Raw genomic sequence first — 22,152 nt, forward strand, 5'->3', positions numbered from 1 at the left:
ATAAATTCAATGGTTCTGAGGTGTGTTCTTCTCACTTTCGACTGTGCAATGTTAATTGTTGTTATTGGACGCGTTTATAAGACGTAGCTGTTGCCCAACCGTTGGCTATTTGTCTGAGAAACGCACAGTTCAGTAGTTCCACTCAGCTCAACAGTTGGCAACTTTCCGCCATAAACAGTTGATCGAAAAGACTTACGCCGCTTATATTAAATTTAACGCCGCTTCGTTAGGTGGCAGTTGCAAACAAATTTATTATATTTTATATTACTAATGTGATAAAATAACTAAAATATTTTATAATAATACTACGTTTCTAAATATATATTTTTAAGATGTTTGCTATATAATTTTACACTGTTTAATTCATTGTAACATTGAACGATTTTTCCAACACGGCGGCAGCTCAGCGTTGAATTCTAAATACTATCGGCGCAACTATCCCTATTTGTTGCAATTTCATTTGTTTACATTTATCAGCTGTTCATTTGGCAGCATATTCATCAAGCCGTTTCTAAGACGTAATTCTTGGATTCAACAGTTGCCAGCAGTTTCGTAGCAGATGAGCTAAACAGCTACGTCTTATGAACGCGCCCATTAGATCACTGAAAAGAACACATTAGGGGTATTCGCCAAATCTTGCAAAGCCATTGCACGTAGCACGGATTCCATGGATTGCATAGCACACAACAACAAAATACATGGGAAACAACATTTCTCTCATTCCTCTCATCTCGCTCACTACATCTTTTTTGCTGTCTCTTGTTATTTCTATTTGATACATAATTTCGCTGCTTGCTACCCATGCATGCACCAACTTTGCAATGGGGTGCTCTCGTACTCTTCGAAATTTGAAATAGTATTTTTGCATTTCGTGCTATTCGTGCATCGTGCAAGGATTCGGGAATACCCCTATACCAAAAATGCCTTCGGCCATGTTTAATTTTTCGTTGTGATTGTCTGTTAATACTTAAAGCAAAATCCAAAAAAAATGTATCAAAGGCAGGTATTTGTTCATTAGATACCTTAAGAAGTTCCCAAAAGAACGTTAGATGGAAATAAAAATATAGTTATAAAACTAAAAACACGCTTTTATTACAACAAGAACTAAAAAGTATAAAATAATTGATATATATATAGCGAATCGGTTTAAGAAGAATAGGAACTTCCCTAACTTGATTTAATATAACTTTTTTATATCAGCTAAAAATATGATTACAGTGATTGGCCCATAGTTATAGACAAAATAAACTCCACCGTAAAGTTAGTTGCAGCTTTTTGACATAATTTTCAATGGGATATCTGTAAAAAAAAACTTCACCAAACTTTACAATATGCATTCTAAATGTGAACTTAATCGGATCATAAACACGGTTTTTACAAATATCTCGACTCCTGCGCCACCTAGCGGATTAAGTCATCTTTTATATTGCATTGTCCTCGAGTTCTGAGCTAAGTTTGAAGTTTCAAGTCTGTAGCTCATCGGGAAGTTTGTTAAATATTGACTGCAAAGTTCTTGCACATACAAGGATACATACATACATACATACAAGTGAAGTTAAATAAAAGCTTGTAATAAAAACAGTAAAAATACTACCTTGAAACCCTGTTTAGGAAAGCCGAACGTATGTATCACTAAGATGGAAATGGAAAATTTTCTTAGCAGTCCGCTCCTATTTTTCTGTGGCGTAAAAGACTTAATCCACAGCCAGATACCTAAAGCATATTCCTTGTATCCTACATTGTAGCGTAGTCTTTGTGAACTTGCCGTTAGTGTATGATTTTTTCCCAGCGTTTTAAGAGGAATGTGGTCAAATCTATTGGCCTGCATTCCGTTGAGAAAACCGGGTTGCTCTTGCCTACCTTGGGTATAAAGACAACTCGTGGGTTTTTCGTGGAACTTTTATTTTGGAAATCTGAAATAGTTTTTACGGGGCCATGAAAATTATATCCTTGGATTGTCGTGGCGGTTAGCCGGCTTCAGAACTTTTTATGCTGTGAATAAATAAAATTCATAGCGATATCTGTCTAATGTGGCTCTATCTATGTTTTTTCTCGAAAAATCTCTCTTTGACAAAAGCAAGAAAACAAATTAAGATGTCGTCTCAACCGCGGGATCGCATTCGATTGTATGTTTTACGTTTAGTTTTTAGTTGTCATTGAAAGAACATTTAAGAGCCGTTTATAATGATTATTTTTGGCGAATAATGATGTTCTCGCAGCAAACGACCGATAACCTAAGTTACGCTTGTTTTTATTGGAAAACTCATTAAACAATCTCGAACTCCAAGTCTGATAATTTATGCAGCTCGGTGTATACGTACATACGTACGCATGTATATGGGAAATAAATTGGCTGTTTTGCCAATATTAATCACGACATCAATCAATAGAAATGTTACAAGAAAAATTACTCAGGCAGAAATGAGTCAAAAATTAATGCATGTACATATATATGTATGTATGAGCAAAAACCGCAAATAAAATCGTGTCGATGGAAATATGGAAAATTAATTTGTGTTGCAAAGTGTTTGTATGTACAAATGAATGCACACTCGTTGGCCAAACTAAAGACAACAGAAGAATAACTGAAATGATTCATTGTGCTGGAGTAAAGAGATAACAAAACATAAAAGCTATAAAGCTGTAATTAATAAAGCGGACGAGTAAGCAATAATAAGGAGCTTACAAATTCGAGAAAAAATTATGAAAACACTATCGGTATAAGCTTATTATGGACCTTTCGCCGAAAGGCAACCAATTGGTTATCTACATACGTATGTATGTACATACTTTTCATAAGAAAACCGCAAGACCGAATGAGTATTTCAACAATTACAATTTGTTTATGCAGCTACGGGGAATATGAAAATGAGTCAAATTAAATAAAAATAATAATAATAAATTCAAAGTAAGATACCACATATTTATTTAGTACATATTCCTGCAAGAAATGTCTCTAACAATAACCTAACTTAAAGTTGATTAGGAGGGAGCTAAAGGTCACTTATTATCTGTACATTTTCTTTGACGAAAGCTAACTTTATTTCTATGGCGCTGGTCGCGAAATAGTCAAGGGTGGTTACCTCTGGATTTGACGCAACTAACTTGTAACTAACTACTTTTGGATATAAAACAGCAATAGGAAAAACAAAATATTTGTTTAGTTTTTTTAATTTTTATTTACTTTATTCTTTTAACGTTTAATATTTGTGTACATATTCTGCTGTAGTTGGTCTCATATTCGAACTGCGAAAAAGTATTTGCGAAGTGCAGGATATTTAAATAAAAACGCGTTTAAAGAAATCAATCTTCTGCATTACTCATGCATTACTTGTCAACTAGTTTCAAGTTAGCTTTTTGTGACCAACTACAAGTTATATATTTTATAGAAAAACCGCAAAAAAGCTAACTACAAATTGGTTATTTTTTATCAATTGATAATTTTTTTCTGCAGGGATGTATGTATGCTTATGTTTGTACGTATGTACATATGCAATGAATAAATTTACAGCGGTAAACTGCTTCCTACAAACACTCTCTAACGTTAGAGAAATATTTTGCTTTACATTAGAATTCGATTGTAGTTTTCTAAGGTTTCTGGAAGGTTGGAGAACTTTGTTAGAATCCGATTAGAGAATGATTAGAAACAATTAAATTTCATCGCTAGAATTACGATTGGATATCTAACCTTTTTCTCGATATTGGAAACTAAGTCCCCTTTTTGTAGAGAATGCTATAATTCTCGACAGTTTATCTAATCGTATTCTAACCTTCTACCTAAGGGAAACATATAAGTATTCGAATCGGTTTGTCATCGTTCTCTAACTTAAATGCTTGTTGGGCTAGTATCGCAGTGCTGGTGTCTGTAGAGCTGAATCATTGAACGCTTGCACGCCTTAGGGTACGTTCACACAGAAAGCGGAGCCGAGCCGAGCTGAGTGAAGCTTTAAAATAGCTTTAGCAATATGAAAGTGTTCATACAGCAAGTTTTTTCCTAAGCGTTTTGGAGCTGAATGCAAAGCAGTTTTGGATTTTGAATTTTCTATTTAATTTTTCCAAATTTTTAAATAAAAACGAATTCTACAACTAATCTTTTAAATAAAATTGAGCAAATATTATTGCCGCTTTTCATTGAGGTATGTTTTGTGGTATCTTTGCAGCCGAGTCCATGGGAAAAGCTCCGCTTCGCTTCGTTCCATGTGAACACCAGCAGCTTCGTTTTATTCGCTCGGCGTCGCTCGTGTTTCTGTGTGAACGCGCCCTTAGTGATGCTTGCACTTGCCGGTGCGGTCAATTCGGAAGTCAAGCGGTGCAGCACACGTTGAGACGTGAAGTGCCTAAAACCGGCGGATTGGAGTGCGCTCGCAAAACAGGAATCTCAAAAATGCCACACATGTTGTCGATCTGGCTAGTAAATATACATGCATGCAGTTTTATGTACTTACATATATACATACACTTGTGGTCAGCTGATTAAGTCAACTGACATTTTGACTAGTTTTGGCTATTATTCTTTTTTTATTTAATGTTTATATTTTTTTTATAAAAGTTTACAACTTTACATAAGCAGCGCTACGTAAATCCGCATTTCAAACTTCGTACCAAAATTTTGAAAATTCAAAAAACTTTAACATTTGCACCCGAAATTTCTTGCCTACTAAAATTTAATGAGCTAAAAAACTGAATACCCAAAACTTTTCTAAAAATTCTAAAAAAAAATTTTAAATTTCCCGGTACAAATGTTAAGGTTTGTAAAATTTTCATAATTTTTGTACGAAATTTGAAGTGTGGATTCTTGTGGTGCTGGTTAGTAAAGTGCTAGACTTTTATAAAAAAATATAAACATTAAGTAAACAAAAGAAAAATAACCAAAACTAGTCAAATTGTCACTTGACTTAACCAGCTGACCACAAGGGTGGATACACACATATTTAGTTAAAAATAAACTCTGCAGATGCTATATTGCAACGGCGTTGACGGTGGCACAGTGCCTTACAACTGTGTGATTTATTTTGCGCTCACCAAGACGAGAGATCTCACAAGTGGCGGCGAAAAAAATCACAATTATTAAAATTTATGCGAACAATTGCGGCAACGATTATTTGTAGTATGCTTTATATTGTTGCAGATTTCCTTCTTTCTTGATACTGGGCAGAAAAATTTAATCGATTTAAAANGCGAGAGATCTCACAAGTGGCGGCGAAAAAATCACAATTATTAAAATTTATGCGAACAATTGCGGCAACGATTATTTGTAGTATGCTTTTTGTTGTTGCAGATTTCCTTCTTTCTTGATACTGGACAGAAAAATTTAATCGATTTAAAAGTGGCGGCACGTAAAGAGGTGAGAGGNACGAGAGATCTCACAAGTGGCGGCGAAAAAAATCACAATTATTAAAATTTATGCGAACAATTGCGGCAACGATTATTTGTAGTATGCTTTATATTGTTGCAGATTTCCTTCTTTCTTGATACTGGGCAGAAAAATTTAATCGATTTAAAAGTGGCGGCACGTAAAGAGGTGAGAGGTACACAAAAATTATAATAACGCAATGTGGCTGTATGTATACTTATAAAACTAGCTTGTTGTAGTACATATTTTTTGTGTTGTTTTTTGTTTTTCTTTTTTTTTTTNTTGCAACGGCGTTGACGGTGGCACAGTGCCTTACAACTGTGTGATTTATTTTGCGCTCACCAAGGCGAGAGATCTCACAAGTGGCGGCGAAAAAATCACAATTATTAAAATTTATGCGAACAATTGCGGCAACGATTATTTGTAGTATGCTTTTTGTTGTTGCAGATTTCCTTCTTTCTTGATACTGGACAGAAAAATTTAATCGATTTAAAAGTGGCGGCACGTAAAGAGGTGAGAGGTACACAAAAATTATAATAACGCAATGTGGCTGTATGTATACTTATAAAACTAGCTTGTTGTAGTACATATTTTTTGTGTTGTTTTTTGTTTTTCTTTTTTTTTTGTTTTAAGAACTCACGCATCTTTCCGACTACAACTGCATAAACTCGTAGAAGGAAGCAAAATATTATAATAAAATGATATATTTAGAATAAGAAGTATTAAATAATAATAAACGTGGCAAAAGCAAACAAATCTGACCTTCGGAATTTCAGAGCGGTTCTGCTTATTAAATGCCGGACGAAATTGTATGTACATATGTATGTATAGCGCTCTATAGCGCCGATACTCACTCACTTACTTATTAAGATGATTCTCAAAATTTATTTGCCAATTTAAAATTTGTATTTTGCAGTTAACACGTTCGTGTGGAGTGGCTGCAGCAGCAGGTGGTAAAGAAACGAACGTCACACAGCAAGCACGCAACTCGTTTGCTCTAACCTAAACAATTAAAAAAGCGATAAAAATGCTTAAAATTTTTTAGTTAGGTTTTACGCATTGAACATATTATAGGCATAATTAAAAAATGTAACAAATGTAATATCAAACCTTACTTTGGTCTCAAACTTTTTTATTCAATGCCATATTAATGGCGGTAGGTAGGTAAATGGTAGGTTGGAGGCTACAAAATGCGAAGTCGAAAGTCTACTTTCCCGTGTAAATAGCCAGAAAGTCCTTTTTGCTGATTTGCATAAATCACTTTCGGAAATAAAAATTGCAAGGTTTAACTGCAACTGAAATTACGCAAATCGCTTTTGTGAAATAAGTTCAACTTACTCGTGCTGCACTAGCAATTATCATTTTTGCTGCAAGTGGTGTCAAACCACTCGAATGTTGTCGAGTTACGCGATTTTTGCCGAATTTGTATAAGATTTTAAAAATTGTATAACACATTTAATAAATACTTGTAATTAATGTATTCTCCTGATATGAACTATTTATGTAAATATATAAGCATGCAGCATTTTGTGGTTGTTTTGTTCGCAGTTTAGCATTTTTAACAAACTTTTCAGGCCAGAAATATTGTTATGACAATGAAAATTTCTGGTAACACAGGTGAAAGTGGAATTTTCTGCATTCACTGTATAAACAGAAAAAAGTAGTGTCGGAAAGTTTGTTTTTCGGAAATAAAAACTGCTTTAGGAAATCACTTTACATGCAAGGTGTAAGTGCTCTTGCAATAACTTTTGGAAATTCTTTAGTTTGATAGAATTTTAAAAAGAACTGACAGTTGAGTAAACGAACGTTGGCCAACTCTCAACTGTTGACGTAAATAGGTTCGCCACTACTGACACTTGTATTTACTACCTTGCGTTTATACCAGCCAAGACAATTGATAATATGTATTATTTATCAATTGTTTGAGTAAAGTAAGCGTCCTGACAATGACTTCGAAAATTTGTAGACAGTGACGAAGCCAATGTGGGAAGTTTGAATATATAAGTCAAAAAGTGTGAATGTGGTGCTATTGTATCTGCATAATTGACTTTTGTAAACCCCAAGTTCGCGATCATAAATAAAAGCCGATTTTTGTTTGCAAACGCAGCACATTCATTGTGACACTTGAACGAATGACCAGCACAGAAGAAACTTAAGCGTTTTATCTACACATTAAAAGATACATTTCAAAAACTCCGTAACTTAGATACGAGGACCATTATCAAAGCGGCAATACTGCAGCACTGATGAAAAGGGTTTCCTCCTGTTTGAAAAAATTTAACTAAATTGATAAAATAAATGAAATATTACAACACGCGTATCAAACAACACAAAATTCCCTTAAATCACAGTAAATCACGCCGGATGTTGGCTAATTTGGAATAAAAAGCTCACATACAGGGTGAAAGGTCATCAAATATAGACGTAGTCGAGGTCGCGGAGCACTCTAACCATATAAGATGAGTATGTTTTATGGTATTTCTCTACAACTGATTAATGAGAATATTAAAATTAATAACTGCTCAAATAAAACTAATTCACAAAGTTAATTTGCATTAAAAGCAACTCTGAAGAAATTTATAAATCAAAAATGTTTAAAATGCTCCATTTAATCATCTGATTTATGTAAATATATATGTACATATGGACGTATGTATGTATAAATATTGCCGCGCGTGTGACTTGCGCAACAGCTGCTCCATACACCTGATTGACAGACATAAGCCAACCGCGGTAGCTGAGAAAGTGAGCAGTAGAGACATAATAATTATTATGTGAAGAATTAATTCCGTGTGCAAAGGAAATCAACCAGCCACCCAAGGCACTCTTCGATCTTAATGGCAGACAGCCAGCTTGGTAGTCCGAAAGTGTTTGCGTTAATTTCTTCATTAGCTTTACTAAGTAATATATGTACATATATACACATCAGTAAATATGTACAAACATGTGTACATAAATACGTGTCTACGGGCAAGCACGCGATTCGACTGCAGACACAGCAAATCGAAAAAAAAAATCTTCGAAGCTAGAATACAACTACATACATACGTACTCCTCTTCCATAGATACATATCTTCCATTATCTGACGTAAGGATTTTCTTGTTTGTACATACAATGCATGTTTTCATTTATTTTTATCAATTGACCTATTTGATTCCGAATTTTGTATACACACGTATCTATGTATAAGTATAATAAAAAAAATACAATACAAATTTGCTTTATTTTAGAGCATTTAGACAGATTTTTTTTTTGTAAATGGTGTTGAGCGCCTTCTGACTATGAAGTATGAGTTAATATACAAATACAAGACTAATTTGTCACTACCGCGCGCTTAAAATAGGTTATCTGGAACAAAAATCGATAAATTCAAACTTACATACATATATTTGTATACGTAACATTTGGTATCTACATACTTATTCATTATTTATTTTTAGATAGAGATACGCGTCATTTGATTCAATATCCAAAAAAAAGCTGTCTTGTTGCGGTTGTAGGCGCCACGACTAACTATCAGCAGGTGGTTTTTTCTTTAGGACTGCAAACCCAAATCACTCGCCAGGCGGTCGCCGCACAGTGTTTGCTACCGCACAACTTTTATTGAAAATGAGATAAGAAATGCTAAGGTATGTCCATATTTTTGTTAAGGAACAAAAGTTTATCAACGATTTTTGGCTTCAAGCAGCATCTGCGCTCTGAAATTATTTGCCCTGCTTTGCTAAATGTCCTTTCCGACTCACAAGATGAAACAGGTGCCGCCGGCTTTTACTCTTACTGAATAATGTATGTATGAGTGCAAACTATCGATAATGCTTACAAAACCATCGATGTTTTTGATAGTCCAGAAACCATCGATACTATCGATAGTGCCATCGCTAGTTTTCCAGCTCTAATGCACTTTCATTTGGTATCTCATTTTTCTATCCAACGAACAGTGAAGATCGTATAGTTTTTAACCAGGTGGCAGCCCTACTCAGAAAAATAATAGATTATTACACATCTAGAGGCTAAGTCTTTTCATTTGACAGTGACGGTGGCAACCCTATTCAAAAAAATAAAACATTAGTGCTTTTCTAGATGCCAATCCCTTTCATTTGATACTTAAATTTTTGTAATTCGACGAAAGGTGCGGATCTTATAGTTTTGAGACAGGTGCCAACCCTTTGCAAATCCCAACGGTCACTCTCCTATCGATACATGGTATACTAGAGAAAATCTCGTCCAAATCCGTTTAGTAGTTTTCGAGAATAGCGCGTACAAAGGATCTCGACTTTCCTTTATTCTATGTATAGATATAACCGGTTTTGCTGTTTTTTTTTTAAGTTGGGAATCGGTTATTTTAAAATGGGGGTTTTCGAATACGTCGAAACCTGGTTTTGAAAAAAAAAATTATCTGGACGTCTTCATTGTACTGCATTGAATTGGGTTATAGCTGAGTGAAAAGAGAATGTTGAAATTATCAAAAATCATAGAACATTCGAAAGAGAAATACTGATTAGAGCATTAACCAAGCTCCTAAAATTTCTGTGGGCCGCTCTTTCGAGAATTTGAATAACTTAGGAAAAACTTCAAAGCTTCCACTAGATTTTAAGACCTGTAAGAACGGATCCGGGAAAATTCACTCCTGGCCATCACAATGGACCTGTACGGGTTCCGAGTAAAGTATTCACCACTGCTCTTTATCTAGTTTAATATTTGTAATACCTTCAAAGCCAGTGAAATCGTAGAGTCCATCTGACTTTAAGCAAATTTAAACCTCGATTTAAAGTTGTAATTAGCTCATTATGTAAAGTGATCGTACCTGCTTGAAATCTTTCATTAATCACTGCTCTTTCATTAATACCTAGTCTAGCAGCTTTCATTATAAACAAAAATATTTTGTAGGAACACACGACAATTTTTACGCTAACCTTTTGTTTCATTGTATTGCCAGTTGATAATTTTTAATTTAAAAGAAAAAATAGGCAACATAATATACCGATCGGAGGAAGAATAGATGCACGTGTCACAGCTGTATCATAAACAATCGCATAAAAAGACATTCACTCTGGACAATACAATCACCTGGTCGGTTTGCCGGTTCAATGGTTGCTTGGTGGGTAAGTTGATCTATACAAACTAAACAGCATTTGGGAGTAGCAATTTCGAATTTGAATATTTATGAACTATTCGGTAAGGTTCGATGCATAAATATAATTTTTTACTTTTTGTTTCTAACTGTTTCTGCTTTTCGCTGGATACACAAATTTTCTCAATAACTAGTGGATGAACTACCGATCGAAAGTGATTTAATATGCAAATCTTTGGTGATTAAAAGTTATAATAGAATTAAGTGACAGTTATGAATGGGTAGTCCATATGCCAAATTGGACAGGGAGAAGGGTTTAAGTATGAATGTAAGTTATGGGTATGTTTCGGTGGAAATTTGTATTTCGGTAAGTACATAATCATCGTGGCTCAAAATAGCGTTCACATGCTGNTTTAAGTATGAATGTAAGTTATGGGTATGTTTCGGTGGAAATTTGTATTTTGGTAAGTACATAATCATCGTGACTCAAAATAGCGTTCACATGCTGTNGTAGTCCATATGCCAAATTGGACAGGGAGAAGGGTTTAAGTATGAATGTAAGTTATGGGTATGTTTCGGTGGAAATTTGTATTTCGGTAAGTACATAATCATCGTGGCTCAAAATAGCGTTCACATGCTGTTTTTTTTAATACCAAATATTAGCCCAGGCCACGGGGTTTTTTTGGTGGAACTATTTCGGACCATGCAACTTTTTTCATCGGATTCTATGAACAGTCAACATGAAATCGATATTTTTCGTTCGGAAAACTCTGGTTCTCCTCAGGAGATTTTCAATAATAATACCCAATTGTTTATTTAACCATTTTTTAATCCTAACGATTTTTTATTGGTCGTCCTATTGCATTTTTCGGGGTTTTTGTGGGTTTTTAATTATAGTTGCGATAAAAAAATTGTCAATGGGTATTATTATTGGGAAATCTATTGCAGATAAACAGAGTTTTCTGGTATAAAAATATTGATTTTTAACTATTCTATACCATTTCTTCGAAAAGTTATTTTTTCCCCATATAAAATACATGCAAAACTTTGGGCGCGGTTTGAGCGGCCTCTAAATATTTTTTGATTTCAATATCAGAAAATAGGGGTATAATTTTTTCGGTATAGAATAATCCTAGGGGGTGAGAGCATAAAAATTCCGACTTTACTTTTTCACATGCATTTTTGGGCCATGCTAATGTAGATACGTAAGTGTGCAACGCAACTTTGTACGTTTAGGATGCGTTATCATTTTATATTTGGGTTTTGTAAAAGGTAATGGACTGTTGGTTATTTAATTTACATTGATCATACACAGAGAGACTTGCAAGAGATAATTTAGATTTTTGAAGAGGTGATATTAATGAGAATGTCTTCTGAGTGTTGCTGGTAGGGTCCGCGATCGCAACAAGCTCGAATACTTCTTGCAGAGTGGCATCAAATTTCCGTTGACGAGGTATAATTTTTGTAAACCGAATGGAGGCAGAATGCCTTATGAAGTGCTTAGCAGCTCTTGTGCTGTAATAGACATACCGTAAGTAAGCTGTACTTATTTCAACGGCTGATGTGTTCTGCTCATAATAGTGGGGTTGCTTTTAGAATTTCTCTCGCTGAAATCTACGACGGATGTATGGAATGGCCTTTATTTTGCGCTGTTTCTTGTTAGCGAAATTTGTTTGAGCCTGCTTTTCCTAGAGGTTAGTGCGAAATTTGTTTGTCCTTTGCTGTTGATGTTGGGTGATAGGGTTTCTGAGAGGAGCTGGGATTGGAGTGTTTATCCATTGGCGGTGGCCACCCTACCGGGCCGAACTGTTCGTCCATTGGGGCTGGATGCGATTGCCTGATGGCTGATTTCAAGGAATCATTGGGAGATTCATTTTCCTGAGTGGTCAGAGATGATGTTTTCGCTTCCCCGTTAAGAGTGTTCTGCGGAGTAGAACATGAAGAGAGTGAATTATTTGTTTTTTCCTTGGAGGCAGACACTTGTGGGGTGGAATGTTTGGAGTACTCAATAATGTCTGATATGGTGAGGGGTATTGGGTATTGAGTGATATCTTTGGAGAACGACATCTGTGCAGTGGACTATAATTTATGCCTCTCTTCACTATGTTTGGGACTAAACGGAATTGTGATCGCAGGCACTCTGGAGAAAGCTTCACTAGAGAGTGACCAGCTAGAGCAAAATTTTTTCAATCTATTGCTCTCACAAATAAAGTCCCTGTAACAATAATCTGTGTAGTGGGGAGTATCTTGTAATTTTGTATTCATTTTGTGGAGTCAAAAATAACGAACAGTATTATATTAACTTTTATTCTCGGGTTAGAGAGAGAGAAATACCTTCCACTGGGGGTTACCAAAAATTTTCTGTTCAAAATATCTTAATAAAATGTATCAACGCTTGAATTTAATAAATATGTATTTAGTATCTATATATATATTTTTATTTTGGACACACTGTGGAGATAGTATGTATGTTTGTATATACCCATATGTATGTACATACGTTCACTTCCAAATTAACAAACAACAAAATTTTTTGCGGAGACGAGAGAGTGGCACGTAAATTTGTACGTATTTACGATTATATTTACGTTGTAATATTTTTATTCGCTAAAACTTTTATTTGCGATGTATTTTCATATGCTTGGGGTTGTTCTTTTGACGCATAAGGTATTGAGTTGTTATTTATGTGCATTCATTTGTACATACATATGTATGTATGCGGGAATGAAATTTTGAGTAGAATTCCTAATAGTGAAAAATCGTAATTTAAATTTGTAATACTCGTATTTACTTGTGTGCATGAGATCGGGAATGGCAGGTAGGGCGATGGCATAAACCAAAAGACTGACTGCAATTGAGCGCAAGAGAAATATTCTACATATGTTTACGCATGTATAAATATGTATGAGTGTGGGGTTGACATTAGCAATGCTTAGAGAGTGCAGTTGATAGTTACTGAACTGGCTTATGCTGGGATAGCAGAAGAATATGAGATCAATATAAACAAAAGTGAGCGGGAAGACTGTCTCAAAGCTTACATACTGGGGCAGGTCAAAGTTATATTTTTGGGGTTAATGACCGGCTTGGGATGTTAGCTCGGAAATCTAATGAGTGTAATGGGATTTGTTTTGCTATAGATATGTACGTATGTACATTAAAGTGGTCCAAAAATGTACATATATAAAAAAATAAGGTCGCATTTTTAAAGCCGCCAGCCCCTAGGATTGTTCTATACCAAAATAAAATATAACCAATTTTTTTTATTTTGAAAAAAAAGTACAAATTAGGTGTGCTCAAAGCGCTCAAAGTTTTCAATGTATTTTATATTTTTCGATCGGAAAGGTTTGCTTATCTTCAGGAGATTCCCGGTAATAATACCCAATTGTTCCTTTAACAATTTTTTCATGGTAGCTATATTTTATAGGTCCTAGAAAATGCAATGGGGGGACCAATAAAAAATCTTTAATCATAAAAAATGGTTAAATAAACAATTGGATATTAATATTTGAAGTCTCTTAAAAACAGACCCACGGTTTTACGATTGAAAAATATTGATTTTCAAGAGTTTTGTACCATTTTTACGAATTTTTTTTTTTCCCCCATATAAAATACATGGAAAACTTTGAGCTGTGAGCACTCCCTAAATATTTTTTGATTTCAAAATGAAAAAATAGGGGTATATTTATTTTCGGTTCAGAACAATTCTAGGGGGTGGCGGCATTAAAATTCCTACTTTATTATTTTTGACCACTCTAATGTACATGCATATATTTGATAAGCTTATAACGGGTGATTTTTTAAGAGCTTGATAACTTTTTTTTTAAAAAAAAAGTTATCAAGCTCTTAAAAAATCACCCGTTATATATAAAGGGTGTGGTTACTTATCGTATTGTTGTTTGGTGCTCCCTCTGCTTGTTGGTATCGATGATGTTATGCGATCTCTCTGCTGCTGATCTGCTATCCAGCTATTTCTTTATTAGATTTGTGTTATTCGTGTTGTTTTTTTTGGTGAAGAATTTCGTTTATATTTTGTTGTAAATTTATATTACTAATTTAGATGCTCCAAATATATTTCCAGTATACATTTTGGGAGTTTGTTTTTCTTTGATTTGAGGCATTTCATGTCACCGCGGCCACCTCTGTGCGCGACCTCTAAGGATTTGGATAAAAGTCGAAGAGATTGAAGGTCTAGGTGACATGAATATACGTGCAGCATGGAAGGGCCAAAACTTGATGGAATGATCGGTGGAGGGGTCCTTACGATGGAGCTCCCCATCAACCTCAAATTTGAGCTTTTGCACCACTGTAGTGTTCTTCAGGTAGAGGTTGCTGCTATTAAGGAAGCAGTCGATTGACTGCTACTGGAAGATTTGGCCGTAAGGAGGATTAGCATCTACTCAGATAGCCAGGTAGCAGTAAGAGCTTTGGACGCACTGACGGTACGCTCGAAGCATGCCTTAACTCACTTTCGACCGCGTCGTATTACTACCGTGTCAGACTTGCACGGGTGCCTGGTCATAGCGACATCGCGGGAAACCGTGAGCTGGGCAGAGGCGGCAACATGGAGACATTATCCTTAAGAAAAGGGAGAGTGGGTGCTCCCTTGACTACTTGAAGACTTCTCTTGAAGAGAGCCAACGCTTGGGGAAGGTTGTAATGGTCGATAGTGGGCCGGAGAGGCTTGCGAAGCCGGATCTCTTGATTCTTGTAGGTGTACCGTGTGGCCACTGTCCTATCGGGATTCATGAGCTAATATTAAATATCTTACCGTATCACTTTTGCCACAGCTGCTTGGAGGACAACGGGGTGGAGTCATCACAACACTGCCTTTTAGACTGCCTAGCTTTTGCCAGATTCCGGCTAAGGTACTTGGGTTCGTACTATCTGACTAGTCCGGAGGAGCTCTCCGGGATAAGCATCTGCCAGCTATGAAACTTCGTTCGCGGCATGCTGCGTTCTCGCCACAACTTAATGGTTACCATTCGCATCACAACGAAAACGATCGCGGTCTAAGTGAGTCCCTTGACAAGCGACCTTAACTTAACCTAACCATACTTTCAAAAAGGTGGAAACTATCTTCCAAAATTGTATCCACCTAAATATTTCGTTTAACACGCACATTTCCATAAATACCTTATTTAATTTATCGTATCACTAAAATTGAATTCAATGGTTTTAAGAGTTTTCTTTCCCACGAAAATGTTTTTCAATCTTTAAATTAATAAGTCTGAAAGCTGATTTCCGAACGCTTTATAAAATAATCAAACCAGTCAATAAAAGTATTAATATTCATTCCAAGTATTATGTTATTAGCAACATTTTACCCGCAACATGTTGCTCGCCATACAAATGTTGCTGGTTTTCATGAGAACGACTGCGAGAAGCCGAAAAATAAATGAAAAATCGCTCTCTACTACGATCGGCAATGGTCAACTCAAAAAATGAATAAAATTAAAAGTAACACAAACGATAAATACAAAAAAAAAATCTAAATAAACATTAATGAGAGGTTGGAGATAACAACACAACACGCAAACGAGCAAACAGCGACCAAAAGAAGACGCTGAAGCAACTACAAATGTGCTCTGATTGATCAATTCTCGCGATCAGCTACGTTGCCGGTGGGCCAATTCGCGCTTTGCCGTCGTCGTTGGTGTCGTCTCCATTTCGATTTGTACACTTTTTCTCACTCCTATTTTTTGCCTTGCGCTTTTCAGTGGAATTGATTTGATGGGTGATATAAAAGCGTACGATCGTTGCGAACGGCTAACCATAAGACGCCTGCAAGTCTAGCTGACTGGACACGAGCGACGAGAGTGGATATTGGATTTACATTGTCTGTCTTCGACGCATTGAAACGAGTCTTGGCGTAAAATTTGAAAGCATTTGCAAATTGGTGAAAACATTTGAGAAAATAAAATTAGAATTTTAATTAAAATTTTTTTAAATTGAAATTAAGGTGTAACAATAAAGCAAAAAAATTTAATAAAATTTAGTGCGGTAAATATTAAAAAGTCGAAGCAGCAAAAGAAAATTAAATAATATATACCTTTGTCTTTAAATGTGAAGAAAAAAGTTATACAGGACAAAGTGCAAGATTTTTGTAGTTCGGACTCAAAAAAAAAAAAGAAAAAAAAATTTAAGTGGTAACTCACTTAATAAAAAAAGCTCCGTAGAAGTGTACAAAGTCAGCAGCGTAGCAAGTGTGCAACAACGGGACGTGTGGTTAAAAGAGCAAAAGTGTTTTGCAACCAGTGGATTAAGCAACAAAATTTTAATTAAAAGAAAAGTTTTTGCAGTAACAAACTGACATATAATGGAAATAATGCCGCAAAGATACTTACTGCAAGCAGCTCTGGTGCTAGTATACTGCAGCGTAGCTTTGGCGTGTCGCGGACAACTGTTGGGTAAGCGAGAAAAAACTTAGTAAAGAAGAAAAAAGTGTTAAAAACTAGTAACCAATTATTAGGTTGTAAATCAAAAAAGGTATTTGTGGCTACCAACTGTTTTAAATTTTTATTTTCATGATCCAAAAATCTGAGTATAGCGGGAACATTTTTTTTTCTCAAATTTTTAAAATGCACCGTTTTTTGCCATATATTTGTTTTGTATGCTATTTTCAACGAAATTAGGCCAAAGTACCATAAATTTTCAAAATTTGGAGAAACAAAATTTGGNCATATATTTGTTTTGTATGCTATTTTCAACGAAATTAGGCCAAAGTACCAATAATTTTCAAAATTTGGAGAAACAAAATTTGGCCGCTATACTCAGATTTTTGGATCATGAAAACTTTTTTCCGTGAGAACATGAACTGATCTAGGAAATCATGAAAACTTTTTTCCGTGAGAACATGAATTGATGTAGGAAATCTGAGTATGAGGCATTATTCGCATAGCCAACAGCTATTAAAACTTGATATATGAGCACTCTAGGTTTTTTGTGTTCCACAGTGTTACCAAAGTATTGCAAATTTAAAAAAAATTTAATTTATAATCAAACAAGTATTTTTTTTTTTGCTGCAATTGTTTTGAGTGCATTAAGATATATATAAAAAAATTTTAGCAGATATACCTACACATATGTTTATGAAGAAAACAATTTCTTTTTTTCTTGTCTTTTATTACTGTGATTAAACAGAATTTAAATTAGATATTAAAACGTTCAGTTTAAAACGCTAGTTTTGCGTGTCGGCTATTTATGATTATTGAAATGTTTAAAATCAATTAGAAGCACAATTGAGCTCAACAAAAATAGGATTTTATGAGAAAACCTGAAACATTAAAATAAACCATATTCATAAATGAATTGCGTTAACATGCAAATAAAATTGTTTTATCTATTAAAAAAACCACACACACACACACAACTTTANAAATGAATTGCGTTAACATGCAAATAAAATTGTTTTATCTATTAAAAAAAACCACACACACACATAACTTTTTGTAGCTAAACATTTGCTAATATTAACCAGTGCCAAAAACGTACCATTTTTTGCTGCTATATGACACTTTTTAATTTAAAATTAAGCTCTCAATATACAGAACAGGTTTAAATTGAAGTGAGATCTAAAATATATGCCTTCGTTTGCCAACTTTTGAATATTTATTCCTTTGAGTGCTAATAATTAGCAACAAAAAGTAGTAGGGCGCAAATATCTTTTATGGTTTTGGCCTAAGTTAGCCTCTAATTTAAGCTGATGAATATGTATCTTCGCTTCGATCTTCTGCTCCATCCAGTGCCATTTGGTATTCTTTACGCCCAAGTAGTTGGAAGACTTGTTACCTTTTTTGATTTGCTCTTTTTCGACTTTTTTATTTCTTTTGCATAAATTAGCTTATTTTTATGTAGCTTTTGTCGAATACATATAACTGGGAGTGTTGACTTTTTCAATTTAGCTTTCATTTCGCTAACAAGTCGTATTCAATAATACATCTGGGCTCACAATCACAAGGCGATTAGATCGATTATTATGCTTGTGTGAAAAATAAATATATACATACATACCCAGTATACACACGNTTGATTTGCTCTTTTTCGACTTTTTTATTTCTTTTGCATAAATTAGCTTATTTTTATGTAGCTTTTGTCGAATACATATAACTGGGAGTGTTGACTTTTTCAATTTAGCTTTCATTTCGCTAACAAGTCGTATTCAATAATACATCTGGGCTCACAATCACAAGGCGATTAGATCGATTATTATGCTTGTGTGAAAAATAAATATATACAAACATACATAAATATATACATACACACACAGACAAATTAATCTGTTATTATGAAATAATCTCTACTTAAACCGATAAGCTTTCGCTGTCCAACCTATTTTTATCGACTATTTTTGCGAAGAAGAGAAATGTCAAATGCGAAAGTAAAAAGATATAGACGCTACCTAGGTTTTTAAAAGCATTTTTAATAAAACACTTAGTTAAAATATATTTTAATTGCTTGGCATAGTCGAAATTAAATAAAAGCTTGTAAAAGGTGATCACAATGGCACAGAGAAGAATGGATCTAAACCAGAAACTGGGGCTGGCTTTCAAGCGGAGATTCATTCAAGAAGAAAATTCATTAAAAGCGGCACATTCTCGAAATATATCTGCATTATGTCGGACAGCGGGCAGCCCTACTGGCATTGAAGTCCTACAAAATAAATTCTAATCCAGTATATGATTGCTTCAATGTCCTAAGCGCTCTTAAAGCCAAGAACACTGTCTTACGAGGATGGGTACTGGGATGTGAAGGAAATGAGAGCAATGAGGAGGCGGGTAGACGAATTGTACAATAGGCACTGAGTGGGATATCCAGTGTAGTCCTTCAAAGTAAGCTTCAAAGAAACTATGTACCTAATTTAGGCAAGGAGGACATCAAAATTCTTACTGGTTACTACAGCAGACACTGATCTCTTCGTTATCACTTTCGTTAACATTAACATTTCAGATACAGATGTTTGTCGCATTCGCCAGCTCGCCGAAGAAACGCCAGAACACATTCGAGCGGTATGCAATTTTAAGAAAAAGAAATTGCTTAATTTTTATTTATAAGGCTCATTCTCTGTGAATATAACGGTCTTGCTAGGCACAGACTAGCTCATTTTAATTCCTTTGAAGTTTTGAAAAAAATTCCCCTTAAAGCGAGTGCAGGGCAATATATATAAAGGCCTTGCTATATAGGGCGCTGGGTCATGTATAATATATCATAGCTTGAAAAAGTGGAATTCCTGAGTGTATTCGCAGTACTACATATGTATGTATGGTATATTTTTTAGGTCAAAAAACTATAAGCCGGTGACTGCGATAAAGTTCGGTTTCGACACAGTTTTCCAATAAAATAAAAGAGTTCCTGGTACTATGTGTAGCACTTGTATACGCCGAGACAATATTATATGTCTCACATAAGCAAAGGGAATCCAAATTTCTAACTTTTTTTTTACAAGAATTAGAAAAATTCAACAAAGTTGCATAACGACAGTTTTCTAGTTTGAAGTTTCTACAAAGTACAGCTGATTTTTGAATTTTTTTCTGCTGACGGCGTCACGCATTTTCTTCCGTACAAAGTTACTATATTCGACAATTTCTTTTATATGGAAGAGCACAATAGCACCGTTGCAAAAAATAAAAAATAAAAAAAATCAACACGAATTCTTAGGCTCCTTAAACTTACAACTTATTATTTAATGGGCAGAAAAACGGTATATTTAGAATTGCTCTAAAAATTATGAATAAAAAGTTTGTCGTGTATTTTTTTTAATTTTTCTACAAAGATTAAAATGTGAAATAATACGCTGTTAACTATTACATAACTAGCTAGGCTTTAATGAAAAATTAATGCACATTAAACAAACGAAAAAAAAAATTTCAACACTGCTCAAAATTTCGTGTCTCTATTTTTTCTAATTCTTTTTTCTAATTTAAATGAATGTTACTCTTTGTGACCAGAAGTGTAAATTTTTTTTATCTAAACCTAATCAAGTTAGAAGGACGAGATTCGACGATGTGGCAGTTTACACATTAGTCCTTAACATATATTTTTTTCAAAAATAAATATTGGAAATTTCCAAGGAAATTCAAAGATATAGTTTTAAAAGGACATTTTCAACATTTATTCGTCCTAGTGAAACAAAAGGTTATTTTTTTTTTTGTAAATTCTACAGAATTTTTCCTTTTAACTGAAACCCATATTGTTACTCTACAATGCACCAAATCTTAAAATTTTTTTTTTATTCAATCATATCCTGGAAATTTCAAAGTCCTTTAAAAAAATGCCGACGTCAGAGAGAAAAATTAAGAACGCAATTATACTATATTTGGCGCCTAGTTTTTTAAATATATGGATTTTTTCGTGTATTTTAAAAATTTTTGGTTTTTGTCACACGGTGTAATTTATACTATTTTTGTGATCCAAAAAAAAGTATTATTCCGTAAAAGAAATAAAGATGCCAGCGTTGTGTATACATAAAAGCTTTGTTGATACATACATATCGTCGTTTAAAGTACAAAACCGCGTATCGTCATTCTGCAAAGCCGCGTAACTGACATTGGCTGCCAAAAATTGAATTTGCTCACACAAGTTCTTGGCCCAATCCTTATCCATTCGTCCTGAAATATACTATCCTGATATGCAATTTCTTTATAAAAAAGAAAACCATTTTGAAATATGAGTGTTTTTACTCTCTAAAAAATAATTTATGCAATGTCACATACGTGGCTTTGCATTTTGCTGATACGCGGTTTTGCATTTTGTTGATACGCGGTTTTGCACTTTAAACGACGATATGTATGTACATACTTACGTATGTATATTTAGCGTACATTTCTTCGCCTCAGGAATTCAGTAGATATACAAGGTCAACAGTGGATTAGCGGACCCAACACACATAATTCATTAATTTTAAATCGATCAGAAAAAAATTCACATGCGCTTCTAGATTCTTTTTTGGCTCATTTTTTTACCATAAAAAGAACTTATTTTATATGTCACTGTGGCATATTCGCCACTTCGAATTCGATCGCAGCTAAAAGCAAAACCCAAAAACATTAATATTCTTTACCCACACTTGGGGCGCAAATATCAAATTGATTTGGGTTTGGATCAATTCATTCGGCTAAATACTTATCAGATTACTTGCGATTTCTAGCAGCAGATGTGCTCGTATTTGGTATAGCTTTATTTTTTGTCTGCTCAGCATTCAGAAACGCTACTTGATGGATTTAAGTTCATCAATTCTAATATGTTTGAATTCAACATTCATCACGTTTTAGCAGTGTGGCATGCTTCTGTTGCATATCAATTAATTTCTAGGAGAATGAAGTTCTTAAAAGCTAATATTTAACAAAGGTAAGAATTTAATTAATAAAGCACAGCTTGTAAATGTATTCTTTTGTGCCACATAGGCATTCGAATACTGTATTCGGAATACATATACAAATATATNCTTGATGGATTTAAGTTCATCAATTCTAATATGTTTGAATTCAACATTCACTCACGTTTTAGCAGTGTGGCATGCTTCTGTTGCATATCAATTAATTTCTAGGAGAATGAAGTTCCTAAAAGCTAATATTTAACAAAGGTAAGAATTTAATTAATAAAGCACAGCTTGTAAATGTATTATTTTGTGCCACATAGACATTCGAATACTGTATTCGGAATACATATACAAATATATCTAACTACTTAAGTATGTATACTCGTAATAAAGATTATTTGAATAAACATAAA

At 34.4% G+C, this 22,152-nt stretch overlaps 1 protein-coding gene across 2 annotated transcripts in view; it reads left to right on the plus strand.

The window, feature by feature from the left end:
• Positions 1 to 15,972: 15,972 nt before the first annotated feature.
• Positions 15,973 to 22,152, plus strand: part of LOC108365664 (venom allergen 5-like) — a 29,589-nt gene continuing 23,409 nt past the window's right edge. Inside the window, exon 1 of one of the 2 annotated variants that reach the window (XM_017619762.1) lies at positions 15,973 to 16,832. In XM_017619762.1, the coding sequence (XP_017475251.1) occupies positions 16,742 to 16,832 (91 nt within the window). In that variant the 5' untranslated portion in view covers positions 15,973 to 16,741. The remainder of the gene's footprint in view (positions 16,833 to 22,152) is intronic. The other variant, XM_017619761.1, reaches the window with a different exon arrangement.

This window comes from Rhagoletis zephyria, unplaced genomic scaffold (assembly GCF_001687245.7).
Source record: "Rhagoletis zephyria isolate East Lansing unplaced genomic scaffold, Rhagoletis_zephyria_1.1 Rzeph_scaffold_01952, whole genome shotgun sequence".
Taxonomy (NCBI): Eukaryota; Metazoa; Arthropoda; class Insecta; order Diptera; family Tephritidae; genus Rhagoletis; species Rhagoletis zephyria.